General features: G+C 44.3%; 8 protein-coding genes across 8 annotated transcripts; 4 read left to right on the top strand and 4 right to left on the bottom strand.

Annotated features, from left to right (window-relative positions):
• Window positions 1-101: 101 nt before the first annotated feature.
• On the top strand, window positions 102-4,109 carry I203_104937 (uncharacterized protein; the record flags this gene model as incomplete). The annotated part of the gene is made up of 4 exons (XM_019143481.1): window positions 102-419; window positions 490-2,530; window positions 2,585-3,715; window positions 3,799-4,109. 4 exons carry the CDS (start codon window positions 102-104, stop codon window positions 4,107-4,109), a joined length of 3,801 nt encoding a protein of 1,266 aa, XP_019006530.1.
• An 855-nt stretch (window positions 4,110-4,964) lies between these two features.
• Window positions 4,965-6,446, top strand: I203_104936 (calcium-binding protein NCS-1; the record flags this gene model as incomplete). Its single annotated transcript, XM_065517652.1, has 10 exons — window positions 4,965-5,028; window positions 5,103-5,113; window positions 5,218-5,232; window positions 5,299-5,347; window positions 5,422-5,492; window positions 5,549-5,587; window positions 5,665-5,722; window positions 5,807-5,940; window positions 6,075-6,176; window positions 6,417-6,446. The coding sequence occupies 10 exons, from the start codon at window positions 4,965-4,967 to the stop codon at window positions 6,444-6,446; spliced, it is 573 nt and encodes a 190-aa protein (XP_065374470.1).
• A 331-nt stretch (window positions 6,447-6,777) lies between these two features.
• Window positions 6,778-8,312, bottom strand: I203_104935 (uncharacterized protein; the record flags this gene model as incomplete). The annotated part of the gene is made up of 6 exons (XM_019143483.1): window positions 6,778-6,871; window positions 6,945-7,127; window positions 7,215-7,670; window positions 7,769-7,823; window positions 7,888-8,159; window positions 8,230-8,312. The coding sequence occupies 6 exons, from the start codon at window positions 8,310-8,312 to the stop codon at window positions 6,778-6,780; spliced, it is 1,143 nt and encodes a 380-aa protein (XP_019006532.1).
• Window positions 8,313-8,819: 507 nt separating this feature from the next.
• Window positions 8,820-10,120, bottom strand: I203_104934 (uncharacterized protein; the record flags this gene model as incomplete). Its single annotated transcript, XM_019143484.1, has 6 exons — window positions 8,820-8,919; window positions 9,011-9,115; window positions 9,191-9,550; window positions 9,634-9,688; window positions 9,765-9,979; window positions 10,038-10,120. The coding sequence occupies 6 exons, from the start codon at window positions 10,118-10,120 to the stop codon at window positions 8,820-8,822; spliced, it is 918 nt and encodes a 305-aa protein (XP_019006533.1).
• A 921-nt stretch (window positions 10,121-11,041) lies between these two features.
• I203_104933 (uncharacterized protein) lies at window positions 11,042-11,991 on the top strand (the record flags this gene model as incomplete). Its single annotated transcript, XM_019143485.1, has 5 exons — window positions 11,042-11,445; window positions 11,519-11,551; window positions 11,626-11,655; window positions 11,720-11,859; window positions 11,933-11,991. The coding sequence occupies 5 exons, from the start codon at window positions 11,042-11,044 to the stop codon at window positions 11,989-11,991; spliced, it is 666 nt and encodes a 221-aa protein (XP_019006534.1).
• Window positions 11,992-12,243: 252 nt separating this feature from the next.
• On the bottom strand, window positions 12,244-15,947 carry I203_104932 (uncharacterized protein; the record flags this gene model as incomplete). The annotated part of the gene is made up of 5 exons (XM_065517651.1): window positions 12,244-12,581; window positions 12,651-13,048; window positions 13,113-14,128; window positions 14,187-15,553; window positions 15,647-15,947. 5 exons carry the CDS (start codon window positions 15,945-15,947, stop codon window positions 12,244-12,246), a joined length of 3,420 nt encoding a protein of 1,139 aa, XP_065374469.1.
• A 1,571-nt stretch (window positions 15,948-17,518) lies between these two features.
• Window positions 17,519-19,619, top strand: I203_104931 (uncharacterized protein; the record flags this gene model as incomplete). Its single annotated transcript, XM_019143487.1, has 6 exons — window positions 17,519-18,175; window positions 18,239-18,484; window positions 18,552-18,648; window positions 18,738-18,928; window positions 19,054-19,171; window positions 19,246-19,619. The coding sequence occupies 6 exons, from the start codon at window positions 17,519-17,521 to the stop codon at window positions 19,617-19,619; spliced, it is 1,683 nt and encodes a 560-aa protein (XP_019006536.1).
• Window positions 19,620-20,005: 386 nt separating this feature from the next.
• On the bottom strand, window positions 20,006-23,017 carry I203_104930 (uncharacterized protein; the record flags this gene model as incomplete). The annotated part of the gene is made up of 3 exons (XM_065517650.1): window positions 20,006-22,003; window positions 22,098-22,508; window positions 22,568-23,017. 3 exons carry the CDS (start codon window positions 23,015-23,017, stop codon window positions 20,006-20,008), a joined length of 2,859 nt encoding a protein of 952 aa, XP_065374468.1.
• Window positions 23,018-24,600: the final 1,583 nt, after the last annotated feature.

The following is a 24,600-nucleotide window of genomic DNA, read 5'->3' as shown; positions in this document are numbered from 1 at the left end:
AACATCAACCACCCATAACATCCCCACCCGTCAGTATCCCACTCTGTTGACTCACACTCTTTTTGCAAAATCCACAACACTAAGCAAGACATCCCGCCAACATGCTAGGAACACCTATGGCAACTCTGCATCCCCTGGGTGTGACATCCCAAACGCCTTCTCCCCAACAGCAGACCACATCTTACCACTCATCTCGACCATCGACCTCATCGCTTCCTCGATCGTACAAACGGGCCAAGTCTACACCTTCACCACAGTCTCCCATATTCCCAAATCAGACGATATCGTCAGGATCCGGCGGACCATCGGGGCCTTCAAGAGCGAAACCTAGAGCCGCAGTAGCGAGAAGATTGGTGGAAGCTTCACCACAGACCTGGAGGCTGGAAAGTGGAAGAAGGCGGGAAATGTCGGTTCCTTTGGTAAGTATCTCATTGACTAACACTTATTAGACCATTGTTCTGAGCTTACAAGGCGTCTTACTGGGTGCAGCTATCACAAGAGCTATCCCACTTCTCCCTCTCCCATTCGTCTCCCCCCGAGATGTGCCAAGAAGGCCATTCAGTCACACCCCCAATACCGACCCAGACTTATCTCACATCTCCCGCTCAGCGCTCTCACACACCTCGTTCTCGAAGTCATGTCGGACCTTCCAAGACTCCCTTCGTAGCTGCTCTACCCAAAGATCATACCTATCCTTCCACTGCACCTCTTCCACCCATATCTTCGTTTTTGGGCAGTCCCTTCTCCACCAAGAATGCCAGAGGAAGATACATGTATCAAAACGTATCTCCATCGCATAATGCTACCAATGGTACGATAACAGAGAGGATAGGGATAGGGAGAGAAGCCTTTGATGAACCTGGGTTGGAATGGCTCGAACCCAGCGATGGATTGCCCTTGCCTCCACGTAGAGGATCAAAGGAGGGCAGAACAGGCTTGGTCGAAGGGCTGCCAATGCCGCATTCAGGTAGACTCAGGAGAGGCACGAATGGCTCGACGTCGTCCATCGATGAATTGAGTGGAAGTGGTGCAAGCACAGCATCTCTGCTCTCCCTAGCGAGGAACTCGATAGAACACCATTCGAGACCCAACATCATTACCGTATGGGACGAACAGTCGCAATGTTTAGATGAAGAGGAAGAAGAATCGTCAACACCGAGCCGACAACTATTCGCCAAACCTAATGATTGTCTACCTCTACAGATATCAACTAAAGTGAACAGACCTTCCCACCAAAATTTCATGGAAAAGGAGAAAGCCACCGCAAGATCTTCTTTACCTTGCTCGTCTGGAGGCCAAATGTTGCAAAACTTCGACTTGTCGAATCCGCCTATAATTAAACGACTAGACGAAAAAAACGCAGCCGTTTCACCTCAAAAAACAGGTAAATCACCCTTGTCAACGTTCCTTCCCCGCTTGTTATCCTCAAGAAAAGTATCCCTCCAATCGTTGCGACGCAAATCGCCCGGTACGGAGGTTGTGGATGATGAAGATATAATGACCGATACTGAAGACGGATCCTCCCTCAAGGGCTCTCTGAGAGGGAAGAGCAAGACTTTATGGAACAAGACCAAATCTATCACAATCAACTCATCGAGAAACCCCATGGAAGGTGGTGATCATGAACCGTCGCTGGGAGTCGGTATAGGTTTAGGTATTCGAAGAGGGCCACTAGGATCTGTTCTGCGGGGAAGTGCCGAGAAGAGTATCGATCTAGCAAGGTCATTATCAAGCGATTCGAGCGGTGATATAGAAACTTCACCTTCGAGACCGTTGTCAAATAGAGATTCAATGAGTCTCTTCGTTAGTCCTTCTTTACCTCTCTCGCCCTCTACCACAGCGTCTCTAAACAGAGTCCCGAGCAAGTCTGCTTTCTTAGCTAGACGAAAATCTGTCAATGGTCAGACCTCTGGAACCCCAGGTACGATTGCTAGTGGACCTCGACCTGCCAAGGCTAGACCACTACTGAGAAGAGGAATCACCGCACCTGCCGATAGCCCCTATAATTCTTCCAATTTACTTTCCGCTGACTCAGCATTGCATACTCCCACCCACATCCTTTTCGGAGATATCAAACCTTCTCCAGCTGCATTTGCCTCTACAGGCCTGGTCAAGAAGAAGTCAGGTATACAAGGAGTAGAGATTCCTAAATTCGGTGGTGGAACAGATAGCGAACCTGTAGGAGAGATTAAACGGGAACAAGCTGCCGCTCAACATGGAGTAACAAGAACGATAGAACCCCCTAGTCCCATTTCACCTATGGAATCGCTCAGTCGTGCTCGACCAAGCTTGAATACGTCCCTCACCACTTCCGCTTCGACAACTACCTCAGGCAATACCGTGTCTACCACTAACAGCAATGCCGCTTATATACAAGCTGCCCAGAAAACTAGAGGGTTGAGAAGAAAGGGTAGTCAGATGTTCACTGCTAGTGGTTCAATCGGAAGCATAGATATGATGAGATCAGATAGTAATCGGTCCGCTAGAGGGGGTACCAGTCCTGCTACTCCAACTAAGCCTGGTCTGCAACGTGAGTGATTTTTATACGACCGCCAAATAATCCACTAAAATACATTCCTCATAGTCACTCCGTTCGGTCTTGGCATCACAACCCCTTCACCTACAGGACCTCATCACCTCTATCCCTTTGCTTCTTCCAGCGCATTGCTTTCTACTCCACCTCGTTCCAGCGAGTATGCTCCCTCCGACCCCGTTGAACCCTCTTCCATCGAGAAATTCCGACACATGCCTGCTCGAGTCCGACAAATATCCAACGAACGAGGACCTCTGGCTCGAGCGTCCAACCCCATGCTCGCAGCCAGTTTCAAGGCATCTACTTCCATTCATACCGTTCCCGAAACTCCTGGCCAAGGTCAAATTCCTTCAATCAACATCTTTAACGGGCCCCGCAGCAAAAAAGCGCCCTCATCTCGACTTGAAAAGGATTTTACGGTGATCCAGACATTGGGTAGTGGTGCTTTCTCTCAAGTATTAAAGGTCCGGGAGAAATGCAGTGGGAAATTGTATGCTGTCAAAGCTGGCAAACCATACACCGGAGCTAAGAATCGATTAAGACAACTAGAAGAGGTATCAATCCTACGACAATTATCTATGATCCCTCATGAGAATGTTGTAGAGTACGTTGATTCATGGGAAACTCATTCGAGATTGTACATCCGGACGAAATTGAGTGAATGTGGAGATTTATCCAAGTTTTTAGGACTTTTAGGTGATTATGGTGGACTGGGTGAAGAAAGGGTTTGGAAGAGTCTGGTTGAACTTTCAAGTGGACTCAGACACATCCATAAGAACAATTTCTTACATCTCGATCTCAAACCTTCCAACATCCTTATTAACACCGATGGAGGATTGGTGATCGCCGATTTGGGAATGGCGGTGATTTGTTCAAACGATCATAAAGGTAATATCCTACAGGGCTTATCACCTGCTTTACCTGAAAGAGATGAACAAGGTGGATTTATCTGGTCAACTGCATCTACTACCGCCAATACTCCTCAAGAAGAAGAGGAAGAAAGAAGATTGGATGTTATACCTAGTCCGATCATTGATAGGGAATTCGAAGGTGATAGGGAGTATTTGTGTCCCGAGGCTCTGAATGATAATGGAGGCAAGTACGAGATTGGAAAAGGATCGGATATCTTTAGCTTGGGTATGGTCATACTTGAATCAGCTGTCAATGTGGTTTTACCAAGCAGTAAGTTATACCTCTATTCCCTCTCATCAAAATGCTATCAGTATGAGATAGGATGCTGATCATATTGGTAATTGCGATTATAGACGGAGAAGGTTGGATCAAACTTCGCAATGATGATTTTTCCGATCTCAACGAACATTATCGATTACGTCGTGCATCAACTTCGACTACCAACGAGGTTGGAGTTGAAAATCAAGACCCATCTATACCTGTACTATCTCAAGATTTGATAGATGTGATCCGTGGTATGATGAGATCTGATCCATCGCACCGATGGGAACTGGAAGATATCTGGAATAACAGAGTGGTGAGGAATGTGATGTGTACGAAGAAGGGTAGAGCATTAGTGGAAGAAGGTCATGGATGGTTGGAGAGTGTTTTGTCGAGAGAGTAGCAAGGAATGTTCAGAGGACCTGTGAAATGTAGCTTATATACAACAATAGGAGAAAGTGAAAATAGTCAGTAGAATAGAAGGTAAGAAAAGTAAGAAGTTCAATCGATATGCATGTATACAAAGCAGTATAACAATACAGTGACCGCCTCACACAGAATACTCGATCCTTTGTTTAGCTCAAGAGCACTGCTGCACTGTACGAGCAGAGTGAATGCCAAGCAGCCAAGGAAAGTGCCACATTCGCTGTCACTGTATGTGTCACGTAAACAGCACTCGCATACACGTTGATGACGACAACCTCACCACTCTGCACTCTGCACACTCTGCATCCACCACTCTACTCACATGCACAGCTTTGATCAGTAAGTTACTCGTATTCGTCATCAACTCCAACACCAACAGCATCACTTGTTAGAAGTCCATCTACAACTCGACACTAGAAGCACATCGTTCATATCACCCTTTGCCGTTCCGACACTAACCACTTGGACGCACAGACTCAAACCGCTCACTCCACTGTTATTACCAGGTATACATTACAAAGTTATATCATATTTACCTTGCCTCAACCATCGACGGTCCATCTCTCGTCATACCAGAAAAAGGAAGAACAGCTGCCCAGGGCATATATCAGAGTGAGTGCTCTTTAATCTGGTCGTTCGGAGTTTTACTGGATTCCATGCAAATACAAAACTTACTGATGGAGTGTTATCTGCTATCTGTCATCTATTTGTCAGGTTTGAATCACCTTTACCTGATCAATAGATACACTCTTCGTTGAACGGCCAAGCAATCTTCTCTCACTTGCTCGCGCACTCGCTCAAAACCCTCAACCACCAGGGTCCACACTACAGAATGGGTAAATCACAATCTAAATTATCGGCTGATGATCTCGCCGACTTGCAGAAAAACACTTATTGTGAGTGATGTTTGAGCTTACTGCCAGCTCAACGTGTCGTAGCTCTGAGGCTAATCGATCATCATCTGGAATAGTCGATAAGAAGGTGAGCAATGTCGATCGGTTTTAATAGATCCGTGTCAAGGAAAGGGAAAACGCACTAGAAATACTGACTTGGATTTGGGACATAAACCAACAATGGGATAATAGGAACTTCAACAATGGGTAGGTCAGCTTTTTTTTTGTCTGTGTTCCTCGACGATATGAGCTGACAAGTCTGTTTTTTGACAGTACAAAGGTTTCTTGAAGGATTGTCCAAGTGGTCAACTGAACAAAGAAGGTGAGTCAATTATCATAAATCTTACTTGAATTAAAGAATGGGAAGCTCAGCATTTGGATGTCTCGGTGTGATAGAATTCAAGAAAATCTATAAGCAATTCTTCCCATTTGGTGACCCATCGCAATTCGCAGATTATGTGTTCAACGTATGTCTGACTTCTCTCTTCTTGATGAAATGATGCTGATGATATTGGGCTTCTAGGTTTTTGACGAAGATAAGTCCGGCACAATCGAATTCAAAGTTAGTGATATGCTATCCCTCGTCGCCGAACAATATCTCTTGATGACTTAGTCTGACCTGTATCATGTGGTACCTAGGAGTTCATCTGTGCTCTATCGGTCACATCCAGAGGAAGACTCGATGAAAAGCTCAAATGTGAGTGTTGGTTGACCCATTCGAAGACGTCATTTTCCGAAGAGTAAGAAAGGGAAAGCTGACTCATGTTGCGATCTCTCGCAGGGGCTTTCCAACTGTACGATATCAACCAAGATGGGTTCATCACCTATGACGAGATGTTACAAATCGTTAGATCAATCTATAAAATGACTGGTCAGATGGTACAGCTTCCAGAGGACGAGGATACACCCGAGAAGGTATGTTCAAAATTCAATATTTGTTATAGGCCCATTCCAAATCACATAAACCTCTTATAATGTATATCCTGCAATACACGCTTCAGGGGGTTTGGTAGTGCGGATGCTGATATGGTCGATCTAAACTCACATAGCGTGTCGATAAGATTTTCAGAAATATGGATTTGAACAAGGATGCTAAGCTTACTTATGAAGAGTTCAAGGAGGGGTCGAAACAAGATCCAACCATTGTGCAGGTGAGTTGACCTTCCCCCTGCCAATCAAATTTAAGGTGGAGCTGGCAGACGGTACGGGACGAAGATATCAGGTCAATCATCAGAGAAGGAGGGCATGCCGCTGGAGTAGAGTCTAGAGAGGAGTGCCCGCGCGATCATCTCAGAAAGGCTGAATAATTGAGATATCTTAATTGATCAGACAGAGTAGAGGGGCAATCAACTGATCTTCCATGATGCTAATCATCTGATATACCTCCATAGGCACTATCACTCTACGATGGTCTGGTATAGATGGTCGTCGCATTACTGTGGAGATTGAAGATAGAATGATTGACCGATCGTATAGGAAAATGTACTACTATTATTACTATATATGATATTCAAGGATGCAATTGATATATATCATCGTTGCATACATTTGCATGATCATTTGATCCTTTTATATGAGTGCAAATACAAAGTACCAATCAACAGGAAACGTTGAAGCATTTACGGATCGAACAAAAGTATGATTTATCGTATGTAAGACAGCAGTCTCCAGGCACAAAAGACAAGACACAAGGCTACAAAGATGACAATAAAAGTTGGAAGAGATAGAACTGTCCTGATAACATTATATACATTACAAGAACACCGAAGTGAACGTGAGAAGAGGCATATTTTCGGGACCTCGATTGGAGAATTCGACAGAAATATATTGATCTCTCGAATATCGTCTACAGTACAGTTGATGAAAATGAGATTGTCAGTTCAATCCAGTGGTTATATGTTGAGCGGGACTTGACTCACTTGTTGTTGAAAATCCCATCAAAATCTATTGCCATCAAATCTCGATTATTCTTCACTCCATCAACGATCTTTTCCATATCCGCAACTTGCCTCTTATCTTGAGAAAATGATGAGCTGAGGATACTATTGAACATACTGTTGATCAATCGATCTCTGATCCCTGGATTCGGTTCTCTGTTCATTCTATGAATCCAAAACTTCAGTCAACGTGTCGTCCTATCACCAAAAGATTGCAGTACTATTTTATGTACAGGTAAAGCGTTCACTCACAAACAACATAGACTGAGAATCACATCCTGTACAGTCAAAGGCTCCTTACTTCCTAAATAAGTCGTTTGGGCGATCTTCTGTCCATCAACGTTAAAAGCAATTGATAACCATAATTGTTGAGTGGGTGGATATGTAGCCATGGAATTCTCGATAAGGGGATGATCCCATAATGAACAGTGATAAGTGTTTTTCGGTACTCTCCAATCACACAGATCCGAATCATCTTCCTTGTCAATTGTGAGAAGGGAGAAGTTTCCTAAGAGGTTTATACCTTCTGGTGTTCGTTTATCTTGGAGATAAAGGATCGTATCGTTCAATCGATCAATCTTGATATCTTGTGAGAACGCTGACGATCTGACAGTATGGAATTGGAATCGGAAAGTACAAAATTGAGTGAGAGTGACATTTCCCATTGTTGAGATGAAGTTGTTTAATTGTCTTGGTCCGGTATATGCCCTACAATTCAGTAAAATAACAATTTAGCAATTCCGACATTGTACCATAGAAGTGATGGTAAGGAAGATGAAATCATCAATGCACGATATCATACTTACTGATAGTTTAAGATGGGCTGTTTGTTGATCTGCAATTGCCATTCCTTTGGTAACACTACGTCCACATACGACACATATCGTCAACAATCTTTTGCCCTTTACAGTGAGACCCAACTCACCTTTAGTACAATAATTTACACAGTCCCTCTGTCCACACCTCTCCGCATGTCTGATCAACCTATTCAATAACGATCTCCAATTCCTCTTGCTCACCCCGTGTCGTCGACATCTGGTCTTAGGTTGGGAATGACAGATAGACAAGCTGAATCCCAGGTTTATACAGACGATCTTGAATATATTTTGTTTTCGATACGTCTCGTAGATCGAATAACAGCTTTGAAAGAAGTTCAAGTGATCTTGAGGATGTTGAACTTCTTTAACGATTCTCGTTCTGTACACTTCACAATCAGCTACCTCCTCGTTGTATGGATCCAAAGGGAAGGGGAGATAAGTTAACTTACAATAGTTCGTTTGGAAGATCTTTGATACCAGCTCTCGCCATCTGCCCTTCTAAACTCTTCCCTCTTTTATCCGCAGAATTCATTTCTTTCTGCATTTGCACAGCTTGTGAATCAATTGATACGGAAGTATCAAGCACAGCAATATGTATTGACAAGATGATAGATTTGTATATGGACAAGTTGTTGTATATGTATATATATGAGTATATAACAAGTCAACAGATGGGAGATGAAGAAAGAAGAAAGAAAAACAAAGATAGTGTTTGCCACCCGCTACTTTTTATATGTACGTGTATATGTATATATGCATCATGGGATGAATGTAAACATGAGGGTGTACGTACGTACAACAGTATTTGGTATGATTAGGATATAAAATGAATATATTTATGGGAAATAAAGTTCAAGTAGGGTTCGTGTCTGTGCCGAGGCATTGCAGAGATGTGATGCACAGCTTGGATGATGATACAGTAGTCGCTTCCTACACGATCGGACATCTTTCAAATCAGTTCCATGACCAAGTGACGATGACTCTGAGTGCTAAATGATTACCGCAGATCTCACTCACCCTCCACCCTCCGAAAGTTCTCTCAATAATCAATTCTTCTCAAACTAATCTTCAAAATCAGTTCACCTCCATCAGTAGACCTTATCAAATCCACTTTCTCAATAGGAAATATAACTCGAGATCTGATCCAGTCATGTTGAACCGTCAGCTTTGTTTGACCTTGATTAAGGGAAATACTCGCAACAATATGTGGGGGGATTGCAGTATACTCACTTTTGAGGTCTATCAGCTAATTTTATATGATCGAACCACGTTAACCTCGTTTGTAGATGTTTCGGATATCTCTCTCTGATTGTTCGAGGTAAGTTATTATTCAAGCTAGGTTTATCTCACGTCAGCTCTTTCAATTGAATGATAAGTAGTATGAAGGTGAATGATGGAGATGGAACGTACCATCTATGTATACCACGAATGATATCAAAGACAGTTATACCCATCTCGTTCTCCACTTGGATAGTAGCCGCGGTCCTATCGTTAGTCATGTACATCTTCAAAGTAATTGTTATTGTTGGAGGTTGACAGGCAAATGCCCATCCCAACACTGGGTGAGACCCAAGACTTCCATTCAATTTTCTGATTTCGGTACTCCAGAACGTGATAAGATAGGTGGTATCTTCTAATCCTCTATAGATGGTATCGAGGATTTGAGAGTTGATGGGCATAGACGAAAATGAAGTGTCAAGTATGGATTTGAGATCGGACTTAGTCAAGTCCTTGAGATGAATATGGAGTTTACGAGGAGCTCTCAATCCTCTACAGCATGTACAGTATGTCAGACTCAACCAGCTTAGGACTTCCACGGCGAGGCTTGTGATAATAAAGAAATTCAAACTTACGGAAATCCATCTTTGGGATGCCCAATCATTCTATCTACACTGATCACCCCATTACCTATATCATCTCATATAAGCCAATTCCTCTTCTACCTCAGTGGACGATAACATACCCGCATTGCCAAACTGCTTACAATAGACTTCTTTACAAGTATCCGCATGTCCCAACACAAGATGAAAAAGACCACACCAACTGATCAATTTATTATCCTTCTCCGAACGACTGAAACCTTGATTGATACAAAGCATTCTATATATCCTTGGACTGTACGATCTGTAGACTGTCGAGCAGGTTTTGAGGAATGATAGGTGATCGTATGGGTTCGAAAGATTGAATATGATCCTCTCTCTGCGTAATATTTACATATGGTAAATCAGTTGAGCTGACGAGATATTAGAAAACTCACATCACCTCATAAGGTAGATCTTGAAGCGTCTTGTAATTTGGTTTACGAATTTGTTGGTTCTTGGTTTTAGCTTTTCGTGCCATCATGTGTTTATGGTAATAATTGACGTAGCAGGAAAAGAAATAAGATGGAGAAAAGTAGTTGCAAGTATAAATGCAAAAGGAAGAATCGATTTTCGGGATGAGAGCGTGTTTACTTATTCAAGCATGGGAATGTTATCCTACTTGACATGCACCCTTATCAGACCACATGATGTAACAATGAGACAAATGAATGATCAGTGATCAGTGCGCTAGGCAGATGAAGTGGCGGCTGACATACCGGACAGATATGCAGTAAAAAGGGAATGCAACTGATAGGATACCGTAATTAACCAAGAAATCGTCTTTCAACTGTGAAGTCGAGTCCTTACCCCTTCCAAGACCTAGGCGTAGTGATTAGCCACTCGCAACAGGTCATTGGAGTACTGATGAAGTACTGTACATTGTGCAGTACATTTTGCAGGTTGTATTTTCCAATCTTCCGCCTTGGCCGTCAACTACTGCCACGTTGATCAAAATCCGCAGCAATGATAGACGTTCAAGAGACGCCGAGGTCTTGAAGGAGTATTGATGCTCAAAACCCAATCGGAGACATGAAAGACCCATCTACTGCAACTTGTGGCAGTTCGACTGGCCTTCTTATACCTAAGCCTTTCCTTTGAGAACGATTCTACAGGGGTTGGAAGGGCGATTAGACGAAATTCGTATATCCTCTGTCCACATCCTTTGATAACTCTATATCTCTCATATAGTGAGCTGATTATATATCTAGGATGGTCATGCTCGGTACGCAAAACTATGACTGCCTTTTACCATTGGTAAAGTACAGTACATCGACTGTTTTTGCCACTACAGTACAACACTTAGTGATTCGCATCGTGTTCTTTCAGCGTGGCATCATCCTCTTCTCATTCCCAAACATTACAATCGATCAGAACAGAAACGAGAAGCTATCGAAAAAAAATGACATCAATCACTTCCCCTAATAAAATCACACCTCAAAGACCTGCTCATCCATCTTCCAACGTCCATCCCAAGCCCAACACCACACGTCGATCAACCATCGCTCCATCAAGCAAGATGACCTCTCCTACACCTACCAACACGCTAATTTCTAAACCTATCGCCCCCATCGATACTAACAGAAGGACCAATACGCTTCCAGCTAAAGTTTCCAGTCCCAGTGGGGGTGGTGGCGGTGTACCCATCAATGCCGCGAAGGAGTTCATGCATATGAACAAAACCATCGGTCATGCTGCCACACCTGGAAATACTCTGAATAGTCTTGAACAAATCACAAATAGGATCGCCAATAATCTAGGTGGGATAGGGGAAATGGATGAGAATAGGATTGCACCTAGTTATGAGTGAGTCATGCAGTATGTTATACGATATCAGACATTCGAATCTGACATGATGCGATGACTGGATTGTTTGCAGAAGAAACTTCAGGGCGGGACTTGGTGATTTAGCGTAAGTTGCAGTACTGTATATCCGCCCATCTCTCTTCAGTGTGTCTCAGGTCCTAACTGAATCTTGTCGAATAGTCGTCGTCTTTCTTCTCCCAGTGTTGTAAAGTAAGTGGCTAGTCAAGATACTAGTACCGCATGCCGATTCGTTATACTGACAATTTGTGGCTAGATCGCCTGCAAGCCCTGTCATGTCCCCTACCGCACCATCAAGTATGATCTTCAACGAGCCTAATAGCCTCTTAAAGAAGAACGAATGGCCTACGTCGTTCTCCGATATGGATGCCGCTACCGCTTCGATGAGATCAGATGGTATGTCAATTCGGGGAATATCCCCGCCGAATCACCACTTACGATTTCTGCTTTCAAATACTTCATATTCCAGGGACCGATCTGATTAAGAGATCCCCTGACAAGGCAGTTAAATTTGAAGAGGGGAAGTAGTCACTGTGATTTGAGATCATAGGATGAACAGCAAGGTGTAAGTGCAGATCATTGGTTGTAGACGTATGCATCTGTCAAGGATTTGATGACTGCCACCGTATGCTTCTCATCTCATACGGAAGCTCAAATCATGCATGTCTGCACATTGACCACTCTATCTATCATAGTATGATACAACAAAACTGTAAACATCTATGATGTCCAGAAAATCCAAGATCTTCTCCACCTCTAGTTTATCCATCTACCAGATTCCTATTCATCTTTGATAGGATACCTAGTCCTGACTCTCATCCCAGCCTCATGCAACGCAAAGAACATTGGACCCATCCTCTCCAATTCATCTTCCGGTTTCTCATCTTTCGAATAGATGAATGCTTCTCGGACAGTAACGAGTTTAGCCTGCATCTCCTCGACCTTCCATAATGGTATAGCCGATAAGATCTCTTCTATCCTATCTAATTCCGTTGGTGCGATCCGAACTGAGAACTTGGACCAATCTAAGAACGATGCGAAAGGGTAATGGGATCCTTCAGCGATCAGAACGGGTATACATCCTGAGAATATCGCATCGTTGGTTCGAGGTGACCAGCCTATAAGACATCATCGAGAATGAATCAGCTCACCGTCTTAATGCTGTTAAAAAGCACAAATCCACTCACCAGCGATACCCCTAGGTTGAGGACAGAATCTCGCATCGTTCAGATCATTCATATAATCCCAATTTTCGAAACTGCTTTGAGGTCCTTTCCCTTTGATCAACTCCTTCTCACCTGCTCCACCTCTATCACAAGTCAATCTCAATCTATCCGATTTTCCTGTACCCCAGTATGTCCCAGACCAAGTGAGGAGATGCGATCTTTCCCTGACTGGTTTGATATGTTGGACATCTGGGAAATGATCTCTGAGATTGATCGATTGACAGGTCCTAGCTGGAATCACGACATCCTGGTGGGGTCGATAACACGGTGAATCATAATCTCCCATGACAGACCATACCAATACGTTGTTCAGGATCCAATCAGGATACAAAGGTTGCTCTCTCGCTGACCATATCTCCCTGCAATATCAAGACGTATCAGCCTTAGTCCGACAGTCGCTTCAATGCAGTGACAGACACGTACCAAGAGAAAGCCACGCATATCCCCCAATCATGAGTCAACACCAACGCCATAGTCTTCTCACCCGATTTTACACCTGGTATATTCTCCATCGCATGGTGTACCCCATCGTGTAAGAGAAATTTGGTTCCTTTACATTGTTGATAAACCGGTATGACCACTAGCTCAGCTTCTTCAGCAGGTACTTGCATGTGTCTGAGCGCTTTGTACATGATCGAATCGGCCGAGAAACAATGTTTAGTCTGCAATTTGTGACAATCTGACGCTTCAATCTCGTCTTGCCCTTTATATCCATCAGCTACGTGTACTTTGATGAAATCCGGGTCGATCATCAAAGCGTCCCTCGCCTGAGGCAAGAGTATATCCCTCCAGTCGGTTTTGTTCACGCTGTTCACCAAGATTGAGGAGTACCCGGCTAATGATCCTAAATGAGATTTCGTATTTGAACTGATTTCAGAAGTGACAACCGGATAGAGCGATAAGATTGGGTTTTCTTTTTTCGATTGACAGTGATCCGCTTGAACGCATTTACATGTACCCGTCTGAACGCAGATAGCAGGTGAGTTGCAATCGTTATAACATGCAGGTAGATCTTTCAGCGCCCATGAATGAGGTGAAATTTTGGTATTCACTCCGTGTTCTCCTTTCCACACGTGTGCTTCCTGATCATTCTCCACTTTATTTACAGCTTGTTTTGCAGCAGACAGTCGATCGAAGTTGTACATCACCGCTTGCTCTGCCTGACCGCATAGGTGAAGTCGTCGAGAGGAGTTGAATGGAATTTGACCGGTAGATCCAAATCGCAGGTCCGCGGACTCATAGTCATCTAGCAATAATGGCCAGTCACCCTCGGATGGACAGCAGAGTACGTTCATCCGCATGTCGAAGTGTGGGTCGATCCATCGGGTGGTGGGCTCGAGAGTAAACCAGGTGGAGGAATCGGTGGTGTTGGAAAGGGCATGGATTTGTTTGCCGGTGTCGGGTATGAGCAGACGAAGGTAAGATGCGTGTCTGTCAGCCTGTGACGAATTGGGTCAGTACCACGGGTAACATGCCAGATGCTATGAATTGACTCACTTCTATGTCAAATTCGATCTGTCCCTCCGTTGTATCTCTGTCAAACAGCTCCAATCCAACTTCCTCCGTCTGCTCATTCTTCCTATATCCCAAATGACCCATCCCCTTTTCTTCCTCGAACACTACTCTCACTGTCCTTTCCTTCTTCACCCCTCCCAAAACTCTATGCACGATGAATACACTCTGATTCCAGTTCATCGCCGTGACCTTCTGTCCATCTGCCGTACAATGTTGCCCATCTTCACACTTGACATGATGCAACCATCCTTCATGATCGAATGCCAAGTTTACCGTGCACTTGTCCAACTTGCTCAAATCTCTATTCCTCTCATCTTCTACGAAATGATCGATCAGGTAATTATCTTCCGAGGGGAAATCTGGTGTAGGTGAACAATGCGATTGATGCCATTTCCTCGAATATTCAGCTATCTCCTCTGATAGTTCCTGTAAAGCCAATCCCAATCCTACCGGAGCGGATATTTCAGGTTCCCAGCCCAACACCTCACCTGCTAGACCCCTTGAGAAATCGGGTAAAAGCGTAGAATGCTTATCACCTATATCTCTGAGTGGCGACATCGAACGAGTTTCCGTACGAACTAATTCAACGATATCTTGAGGTTGCCATCTCTTTCCATAAACTAGATTAAATTCTTCAACTTCATTCCTTATTCCCAGTTTCGAGTTGTCTTCTATACGAGATACAGCTTTGAGAATTCCTTTTATGGCATCATCGATATGAAGTAGGTCTAATGATGGAGTATCAGAGTTGTACTGGATGGGTAAACTCGTGAGTGCGTTGGTAAGTAAAGAAGGGATGAACGATTCAGGTATAGAATTGTAATGTGGATAACCATATATTTCTGAGAATCTAAGTATCATCCCGTGAAGAGGTGTTTCTCCGATAGCATTATTAACAGTCTCTTCTAAGGCTGTTTCAGCAGCAAGCTTGGTCCTTCCCAAAGCAGATTTCGGATTTTTACCACTAACTTCGCTGACACCTTCTTCCTGAGGGTACACCTCCATAGATGAAGCGAGGATGATCCAAGGTGTTTTGGTCTGTCCCCATACCCTCTTCTTATTCTTGCTTATGGTTTTCTCGATTTGGTCTAGCACCGCTTTGATACCTCCCACATTCACCTCGTGACATTCGTTCTCCTTGGGTTCACACCACGATTTAAGCGAAACAGAGGCGAGATGGATCACTCCGTCGAATGAGGTAGAAGAGAAGAGATGGGATAGTGCTGAGGAAGAAGGAAGTATGGATTCTCGGTGATAGATAACCGATTTGGAAAAAGTGGGAGGTCGAGGAGCGATGTCTATAACGTGTATCGCATATTCTTGGCTTAGCGTTGGGATGAGCGACTGGCCTGGGAAGGAGCGGGAGTCAAGGTTAGCTGGGATCTTAACTTAAAGATGAGAGATCCGATGCTATTCCTCCATTTGTGAGAGATCCTACTCACCTATCTGGCCTGCACCACCTGTGACCAACAACGTCCTCCTCTTATCCTGCTTCCACCCCAGCCAATCTCCCATGTCAGGTTCCCATTTCTCCTCTTCTTCGTCCAGCTTTGATACACCGACCAGACCTTCCCACGGACTATGTGTCGTCCCTCCTGTGACCTTTATCGGTCGATCCGGCTGAGCAGTAAGGTCGATCCATTGGTGGTATAACCAACCAAAGAGCGGTATGAGGATGATGAGTGCGAGGTAGCGTGGTTTGTGCAGTATACCCGATATTAGCTGTTTTATTGATGGTGTCATGTTTTCGTGAGAATGAGAGAAACTATCGATACAGTAAGTCTTGGTACAAGATGACCTTGATGTGATTCTACTGCTGAGGAGGATAAGAGATACAACTGGATGACTGATGAGGGTATATGGTAAAGGCAAGCCGTTGATGATGGACAGCAAGTCGTGTGAAAGTCAAAGGGATGGTGTCGGTGTCGTGGTCGTTATCGTCGTTACTTGGTCTGTGCTGTAATGGTGATGATCATCTCGTTGTTGATGTTGACATGAGCAGAGAAACAACTTTTCTGGTACGGTGCGTATTTGAAAGTGACGTGTAGCAAATTACCCACTTAAAACCTTAGCGTGGTTTCATCGTTTTAGCTCATTTGACCTTGATCAGTCCTGATCTAATCGGAGTTGTAGAGAACGAAGCCGCACTACCATGTGTTCTACTCTGCTAGAAGAGAAGAGCATTTCGAGTGCATGCAATTACTGAAAAGCGCCTGTCAACAATCAGCTCCGTATTCCCAGCGGCAGTCACTTGTCGACGCCTCCACCCCGGATGGGTTACGGGACCGATCGCATTCAGGAGGGAGATGAGTATCAGAGGCGTTTTGAAGATTCTTCTCAGGCGGGTGGTCATTCTATTCTCATACACTGGAATAAGGGTAAACTCGACAGTCCACTCGTTCGTTCCTGGTTTCATATTCCAGTAAGAAAGAGAAAAAACATTTTGTGTTTCCAATTCATTCCTGTCCACGTTTCAAGATTGAAATGCGAGAGAGCGCCTACAACAGAATATCTCGATCACTCACTCCCCACCTACACAGTCGTCTCCGTCTCAAGCGACGCAATGGAACGACTCGTCTTACAGCAATTCCCCATAGCACGGAATGGCGATATAGTATGGGAAACGCGTCTTGCCCATTGTGCATTGGCTATACTGCAGATACAAAACACGACTTGACGACGCAGAAGTTGGTTATCACAATGACGATTCTACATACGAAGGGTATGTCAGGATGCAAATCGAGTATGTGCAAAAGGTCACAGGATCTCCCATGCCAAGCAGCACGCTGATCACGGTGGGGATAATCTGATTGATCGTCGAAATTGCAAAATGAAAAAAGTAGCCGTCAATTGATTGATTGATATCAGAAAAAGGAAAAGAGTCAGTAAACTGAGACCTTTTGATAAGCTACATCTGATTCTGACCGAGACGATCGGAAACAAGGATACAGGTACGTATTGATTCTTTGAACGGTATGCAACGGTACTCTGAACTGATGCCTGGATTTACAGTTCTTGCTAAACGATATTATCGTATAAAGCATGATATCGAAGATGAGCTTCAATGTCTTGTCCCAACCACATCTGTATCGCATCAACACGCACGAGCCTGTGCACTCATCCATCGTGCATTAACACACAACACCTCCTTTCGACAAGGACAAGGATATCACCGTCTTTACCGTCTTTACTGTCTCCCATTCTGTGCCTTTTGACAAGACGCACATACACATACACACAATTATCCCATCAAACCTACTCCTTTCTTCTCGGTATACACACTGTACCGTATCCATCAACGCGTATCTGCCAAGATGACACCTTTCACCCCTCAAATTCAATACTCTCGACTACCCACCTCATCACCCTCACCCACGTCCACCTTGATCTCATCCCCTCAATCATCTCGGTCCAACTCACCTTCACCATACTCGCTGAAGAGCTCCCCTCCTATAACCATGTCATCATCCAAACGAATCCGGATTCGACCAATACAGGGGTTTTTGATCATATCCATCTTGGCTATATGTGTATTACCTTTCCTGCATTACAAGCGAGAAGAGGTCAAAGGGTATTTTCAATCGAATTATCTCAAGATTGACCTCTCTCAACAGCATATTCCAGTCGCTTCAGGAGGTATATCAGATCATCTCAATATCCCTCTGACACTAGAAGCTAGATTACATCACTTACTTTCTAAACCCGCCTTATACCAATGGGAAGCAGAGTTGCCCAATCGACATGCCTGTCCGTTTTATACCTTTTCAAGAAATACGTATTTCTTTCATGATGGGAAGCCCGAACAGTGGGAGAAGATCGATCCGACCGAGATCAGAAGGTATAGGTCCAAGATTGTAGATTACCTCAGGACGGTAGAGAGGGAAGGTGGTCAATTAGTATGGGATAAACAGATGGAGAAGGATGTCTTACCAGAAGACAGAAAAGGTATCATTCTTACAGGTGGTGAAGGTGTAAGTTCCGTCTACTATATATATCATGAAGTCTGAGCTGACGATATGAGTCATTGATTGTAGAAAACATTAGCGAGGTTGAAAATCTCTTTACACATGTTACGAAATGTCCTTCATTCCACCTTACCTATCGAAGTTTACCATTTCCCAGATGAACTTCAGGATCCTACCGAAAGATCTGAATTGGAGAATGAGTATGATGTGAGATTAAAGGAAGTAGGAGGTAAATCACCTAACGGGAAAAGTTGGCATATCAAGATTTCAGCTTTCTTGGCTAGCAATTTTACGGAGTTCGTTTATATGGATAGCGTGAGTCTACTCCTTACATCGCCTTAATCAAAGATAGTTATGTCTTGAGTCTGACTTCGTTGAGTAGGATAACATTCCACTGGTCGACCCGAGGACACTATTCGACTCGATAGAGTACAAGCAGAGTGGGAGTGTCTTCTGGGCAGATCTCAACAAAGATCATCGTGAGTTAGATGCACCTCATAAAAAGGCTTCAAAATACAGAGTAACACTCTTGGATGCTCCTCATGCTGACAGCGTTGTCCTACTGCAGCCGACAATGCGATCTTCCGTATCGTAGGCAGAACATGCACCGATGAACACTGGCCTGCGGAAGCTGGTCAACTACTATTTGATAAGAGGGGGAACAACGGATTGAACTTGGCAATCTTACATCTATCAAATCACATGATGACGAATCCTGATATGTATGGGTTTTTGAGTTATGGGGATAAAGATACTTTTGTGAGTGGTCCATCGAATAAATCTTCACGATACTGTATCTTGCAATGTATATTTCATCTTCGTTCGAGATTACCTCCATAAAACCCTCACCGAGCTGATTTGACCCTTTCTCTTCGATCTGCTAGAGATACTCTTTCTACGCTTTGGGTCTTCCATACCAGCAAGCACCCAAGATATTCGCTACTACCGGTGGATATCAGACACAGAACGGAGAGAGTTCATTGGATTTCTGTGGTCACTCGAGTGAGTACTGTATTTACGTGTACTGTAACAATCTACTTTATGGTCTGGTCGATACTAAGTTGTAAACTTTCTAGTGATCCAATGGGGTCTTACACCTCTATCAGCACGACACGACCCCTCATATCACCCACCACCAGCATTCCTACATACCATCTTAGCAAAGCATCGATCGAACCTCCAACCATCAAAATTATTCTCTCACATCAAACGACCTCGTCTAGACGGTATCTCCGAGCCTCTCTTGGTGAGAACACTATACGAATTCACAGGTGATTGTTTTGCCTTGACTCTAAAGGGACCTGACGGTGCGCCTAGGGTGGAAAATTCAATGATGGATGGTCAAGGGGTAGATACGTATCCTCTCAAGGATGTATTGGGCGATGGACATGTTTGGAGGGAGGTAGCGAGGTTGAGTGAGGAGTTTGTAAAGATTAATCAGAATAATTAGGTGGGTGTGGGGTGAGAAAGATGTGAACGGAGATAGAGTCAATTCTCATCTCATGAAATTGGAATGGACAATATCACGCATCAAATCTTCAAAGAAAATCGCTGTTTCATCATAACATCTTTCTTCATATCCGCATCTCTCGTATGATTTTTATTTTGTATAATACCATACATGATTGTAAAGTAGAACATCATACTCTTATATATATATTCGCATCTCATGATATCGCATCTCGTTATACATGATATAAATATGTTAAACGGCTACATACACATATCTATGCTACATTACAATACATATAGTACACTCGAAGCTTTCTCAGGTAATTCAGAAATATGTAAAACACAATACAAATCTAATACGATGGTCAAATCATCAAGCATATTTCATCGTAAAACCTCTTTCCCTTTCCCTTTCCCTTTCCAGCCTGCCCTCACCAAACCCAAACTACCTACTCTTTGCCTTTCCTCCCTCACCCACTGATTCCTCCTCTCGTCCTTATTCTTAGTCTCTTCATCATCCTGCGCTCCTATCAACCCACGATTCCAATTCTTATCGTCTTCGTTCACTTCTTCCATGTCAACCTCGACTTCTTGCGTTTTCTCTCTTCGTACGTTTGATTTGAACCGTTCAGGTGAATGAATTTCTGCAGGTGATAGTAGCCCTAATCCTAAACCTGCTAAAGGCTTAGAGCTCGACGCTCTATTTCGTAACATCAAGTCGTTCGCAGATGACGGCGAGATGGTAGATCTCATCCTCTTTCGTAAGGGTTTGTGATCCTGTTCTTCACGTTCAGGGGATTTAGGAGTGAATGGGTTGAATCCAGCGTGAGTGTGAGGTTTGGGAGTAGGTGCTTGGGGTGTAGCACCAGGTGTGGGGAATCCGAAGGTACCACCAGATGGAGGTGCGAGGTATTGTTGAGGTATATTTGAACCAGCTTGATTCATCCACTGCTGTTGTTGTTGTTGCTGTTGCTGTTGCTGTTGTGCTTGAGTAAACATATTTTGATTAGGTACGTTCATACCCCACTGAGTTTGAGGGAAATGAAATCCCTGATTGAATTGAGGATAGTATCCAATTGGCATACCGATATTGTAAGGTATGGCTTGCTGTTGCATCATCATATTGGCGTACATATTCTGAGCTTGCGCGTTGATTTGGGCTTGGAAGTTGGGATCGCCATTAGGGACAATTCCCATGGCAGTATTTACATTCCATTGCTGTTGAGACTGAGGCTGTGGAAGTGAAGGTGGTTGTACTGGTGTAGATTTTTGTACTTTGATAAAAGGTGGGTTAATCCTCTTATTCTGCTGCTTGTCCTTAGCTTCATCCTCTGTGATGATGTTCCACAGATCGTCTACCTTGCCCACTCCCATCCTTACTTTCCTTCTCTTCTCAGCGGCCCTTCTTCGCAAGTTGAGATAATTGTGACACGCTTTACCTAATGGGACCATATTATCTCCGTCTGCAAGTGCTCGTCGAGATATTCTACTCTTTGACGATGATGCTTGAGCTTGAGCTTGAGCTTGAGCTTGAGCGGGTTTTTGTGGCTGGATGATTCTGGACAGAGCAGTAGGCATAGGTACGTCGATATCTGACAGTCCACTATGACCTGCCAACTGCTGTAACAGCGATGATGCGTTCGAGGGCGTGACTTGTTCTCTATCAGGTAAAGCATGTGGCCAGCTGACTCCAGTCGCTTGATGTTGACTTTCGGCAGTACGAGGATCGATCGACATAGGTTGTGGTGACCATGAAGGTTCTCTACCTTGAGGCAATGGGTTGTTATTCGATGATCCTGGTCCTCCTTCGTTGGAGGTAGGCGATGACAGGACTTCGGAAGTACGCAGTAATGGTGCAATAGGTGCGAAAAGGAAGTTATCTAATCCGAACATGGACTGTTGAGGGATCATGGGTTGGTTCATGAACTGCTGAGGGAATTGCATATTCTGAAGAGGGAAGTTATAGGGATTACCAAAACTCGACACAGTGGGAGGTCCAGCTGGCCCAGCTGGCTGTATAGGCGCAGGAGGTTGTGGCGTTGCGTTGGAGCGTTGATAATCCCTTTGCTTCGGTGTAGATGATCTTTCCCGTCTGATCTGTTTCTCCCTCTCCTTCACCCTCATCCTGTTCACTTTACTCCTGGGTATCTGTCGAATCGTCCTCACGCTCCCAGACTCAGATACGTACCCTCCATCACGGAAGATACGACTGCCATCGCTGATCGAGGACTGGGATGGAGCCTTTCTTGCAGGTGGAACAAAGGTAAAAGGGACTTGGTTGGTCTGACCGATGAATAATGGTCGATCGGGTGAATGAGCGCGTTTCTTGGGTTTGCCAGAATTCCGAGAGGCCGTTGCGGAAGGAGTAACGAGAGTGTGAGTCTGTCAAGGGGGGAACGGACGTTAGCACATTGTATAATGAGACGTTCGGGGAGTGCGTCTGACGATGAATGTTTTCAATAAAAAGGCAACTCACCGCAGGGGTCTCCCTCATTTCACTCTCATGATCAGCCTCATCCGCATCCGTCCCATCACTCCAGAAACTAGATACAGCATCTGAGACCACATCCCACGCTGGTCCTTCTTCTATCGCTGGTCTACTGGCTTCCTTGGCATCTTCAAAGTCTGGAAATGGCGTAGCCTGTCGCCTGACTCCGCCATATAATCGAGGTGAAGCTGGTCGAGGAGTATCATCACGGTGAGGAACATCAGGCGCAAAAAGCGGTTCATCGTGTACACTGGGCGGTGCTTGAGGGAAAGGATTCGCTTGAGTAGGGGTGAGTGGTTCAGGTGGATCATCGTGAGAATCCGGTGAGTCGAAATCACCTCGTTGATAAGATGAGACGAAAGCGTAGATAAGCAGATTGTTTTCATCTTGATTGGGATCCTATAGGTAGCAGTAGTCAGATATCACCTCTTGACCGTTTCAGATTGGTGAGAACTTACATCCTCGTCCAACTCCCCATCAGCCGATATCTTTCCCACTTGCTTCGTCAACCCAAGCAAATCCTTATTCTCTTTACCAATCCTATTCGACAAGTGTGACATAATCTCCCATTCACTCGATTCTTCACCTGACTTCTTCATCTTCAAAACATGCAACTTCTTCACCCTCTTCCTTTGCTTCTCATCCCTCATTGCCAAGGGGTAAGGTATAGGTGGAAAAGCGGGTTCGACTTTCCTCCAATCATGTTTGAAGAGTGGAAAATCAGCGATAGAAGCGGGTGGTAATGGTACAGATACCTCATGAGATACTGTTGGTAAGACCGGAGCGGAAAGTGAAGGTGAAGTTGGAGGTAGGATGACTTGAGGTCGAGTGATGACGAACGGTAAAGGGTAGGGAGCATGTAAGACTGCTCGAGCAGGTCGATGATCCTCCGGTGCTGCTTTGGGCATGGTGGCGTATCAGCTGTACAGCACGATCAAGGAAATAACAATATGACAGGCGGAATGAGTGAGAGGTAAGAGGATGTCGAATGTTTATATACCAACAAGATGAAACGCTCACCATGTACTCATGTTATTGTTCAGATCCTCCTCAGAAGCGTACATGATGGTGAAGGATGGGTACAGTTTGACGAGGTGTTGAAGTGGAAGCGTGTTTCGAGATGGGTACAGTGGGGATGTACACGTACATTTAAGTGTACACTTCGGATTGATCGGAGGGGAGATGTTCGAGTAAGTCTTGTGATGGTGACGTGATGATCGCTAGTCACGGTGACACACAAACAATCGGATACTTCTGATTTCTCGGGTGTAACTTCTTCCTGAGAGCATGCGGTTGACTACATGCTCATTTTGACATCATGACATATTGTGAAGCAAGTTGGCTGAGAGAACGCATCTCAACAGTTTCATATATACGTGAAAGCGTACTGCCCAGCATCCCCAAACCGTCACTCCCTCTCTTGGTATCGAAACATCTCTCAAACAGTTCATAACAGGACACTCCTTCCATATAAGAGTGATTTGCACATCATTTTGATATAGTGATAATTCACATTTCTCACATAGTATCGTGTTGTGAGAACATCCTATGAGGAGATCAACTGGAAAAACTGATTTAGATGACTACTTTTAAGAGAATTATGAAACCCTATTTAGATGCAATGGCATTGATCACAATAATTTGGCTCCTCGATATCAAACCAACCAGCTCTGATGAAATCCTCCTCTTCAGCTAATCTCTCGTTGGGTCCAATCCTGCCCTTAGCGTATTCCAGAAATTCTGGTAGACGGAAGAAACGGATGACATGGTTATATCGGATTCTAATCTTGTACAATTCGAAAGGTTCCTTATCGGCGGAGGGTTTGATGATCGCTCGTCTAAGTTGTTCGAAGACGATCGACAAGCCGTTCACTTACTCTGTCGAAGTGAGAGGAGCTCCACCTAACCTTTGATGAACATCATACTCGTAATGGCTGTTGTGGCTAAAATAAATCTGAGAGATGCGGTGAATCTTGGGTATAGACTTGATATCCTCCAGATACTGAATGCCATGCCATGTGACCTCCTTGACTGAGTCTCTCCACCCTGGTATCAGAATGTCAACGGCCTTTCTCAGATCGTGCCATGTTGTCCCCTCCATTGCGATTGCGATTGTTCCAGGAGGGCCATTTATTCTGTAGGGAGCGTAGAGACAGAGGCGAGCAGGAAATATAAGGGAAGATCGATCTTGTGGGATCAAAGTACAATTCAGCATACCACGCATAATCCCACGGCCAAAGGAGACAGAAGAGAGTTCGAAACGAGCTTGGTCAGTTATGAAAGACTTTGGAGTACCGCAAGTGGGATCATCGTGAAGTACAATACTCTTAAAGTCTTCGAAGCTCTTCAGGTCATACACTCCGATTATTCGGCTACATTTGAGGGCATCGAATTTTCTGACATGAGTTTCGAATTTAGAAGTAGGATCGATGATGATGTTCTCTCGGATGAGTGCAATGTAATCTTGAATAACCAAATTTGAGCCATTTGA

Source organism: Kwoniella mangroviensis (genome assembly GCF_000507465.2).
Source record: "Kwoniella mangroviensis CBS 8507 chromosome 1 map unlocalized Ctg01, whole genome shotgun sequence".
Taxonomy (NCBI): domain Eukaryota; kingdom Fungi; phylum Basidiomycota; class Tremellomycetes; order Tremellales; family Cryptococcaceae; genus Kwoniella; species Kwoniella mangrovensis.
The sequence above is the reverse complement of the archived record's forward strand: the minus strand, read 5'-3'. Positions and strand labels throughout refer to the sequence as shown.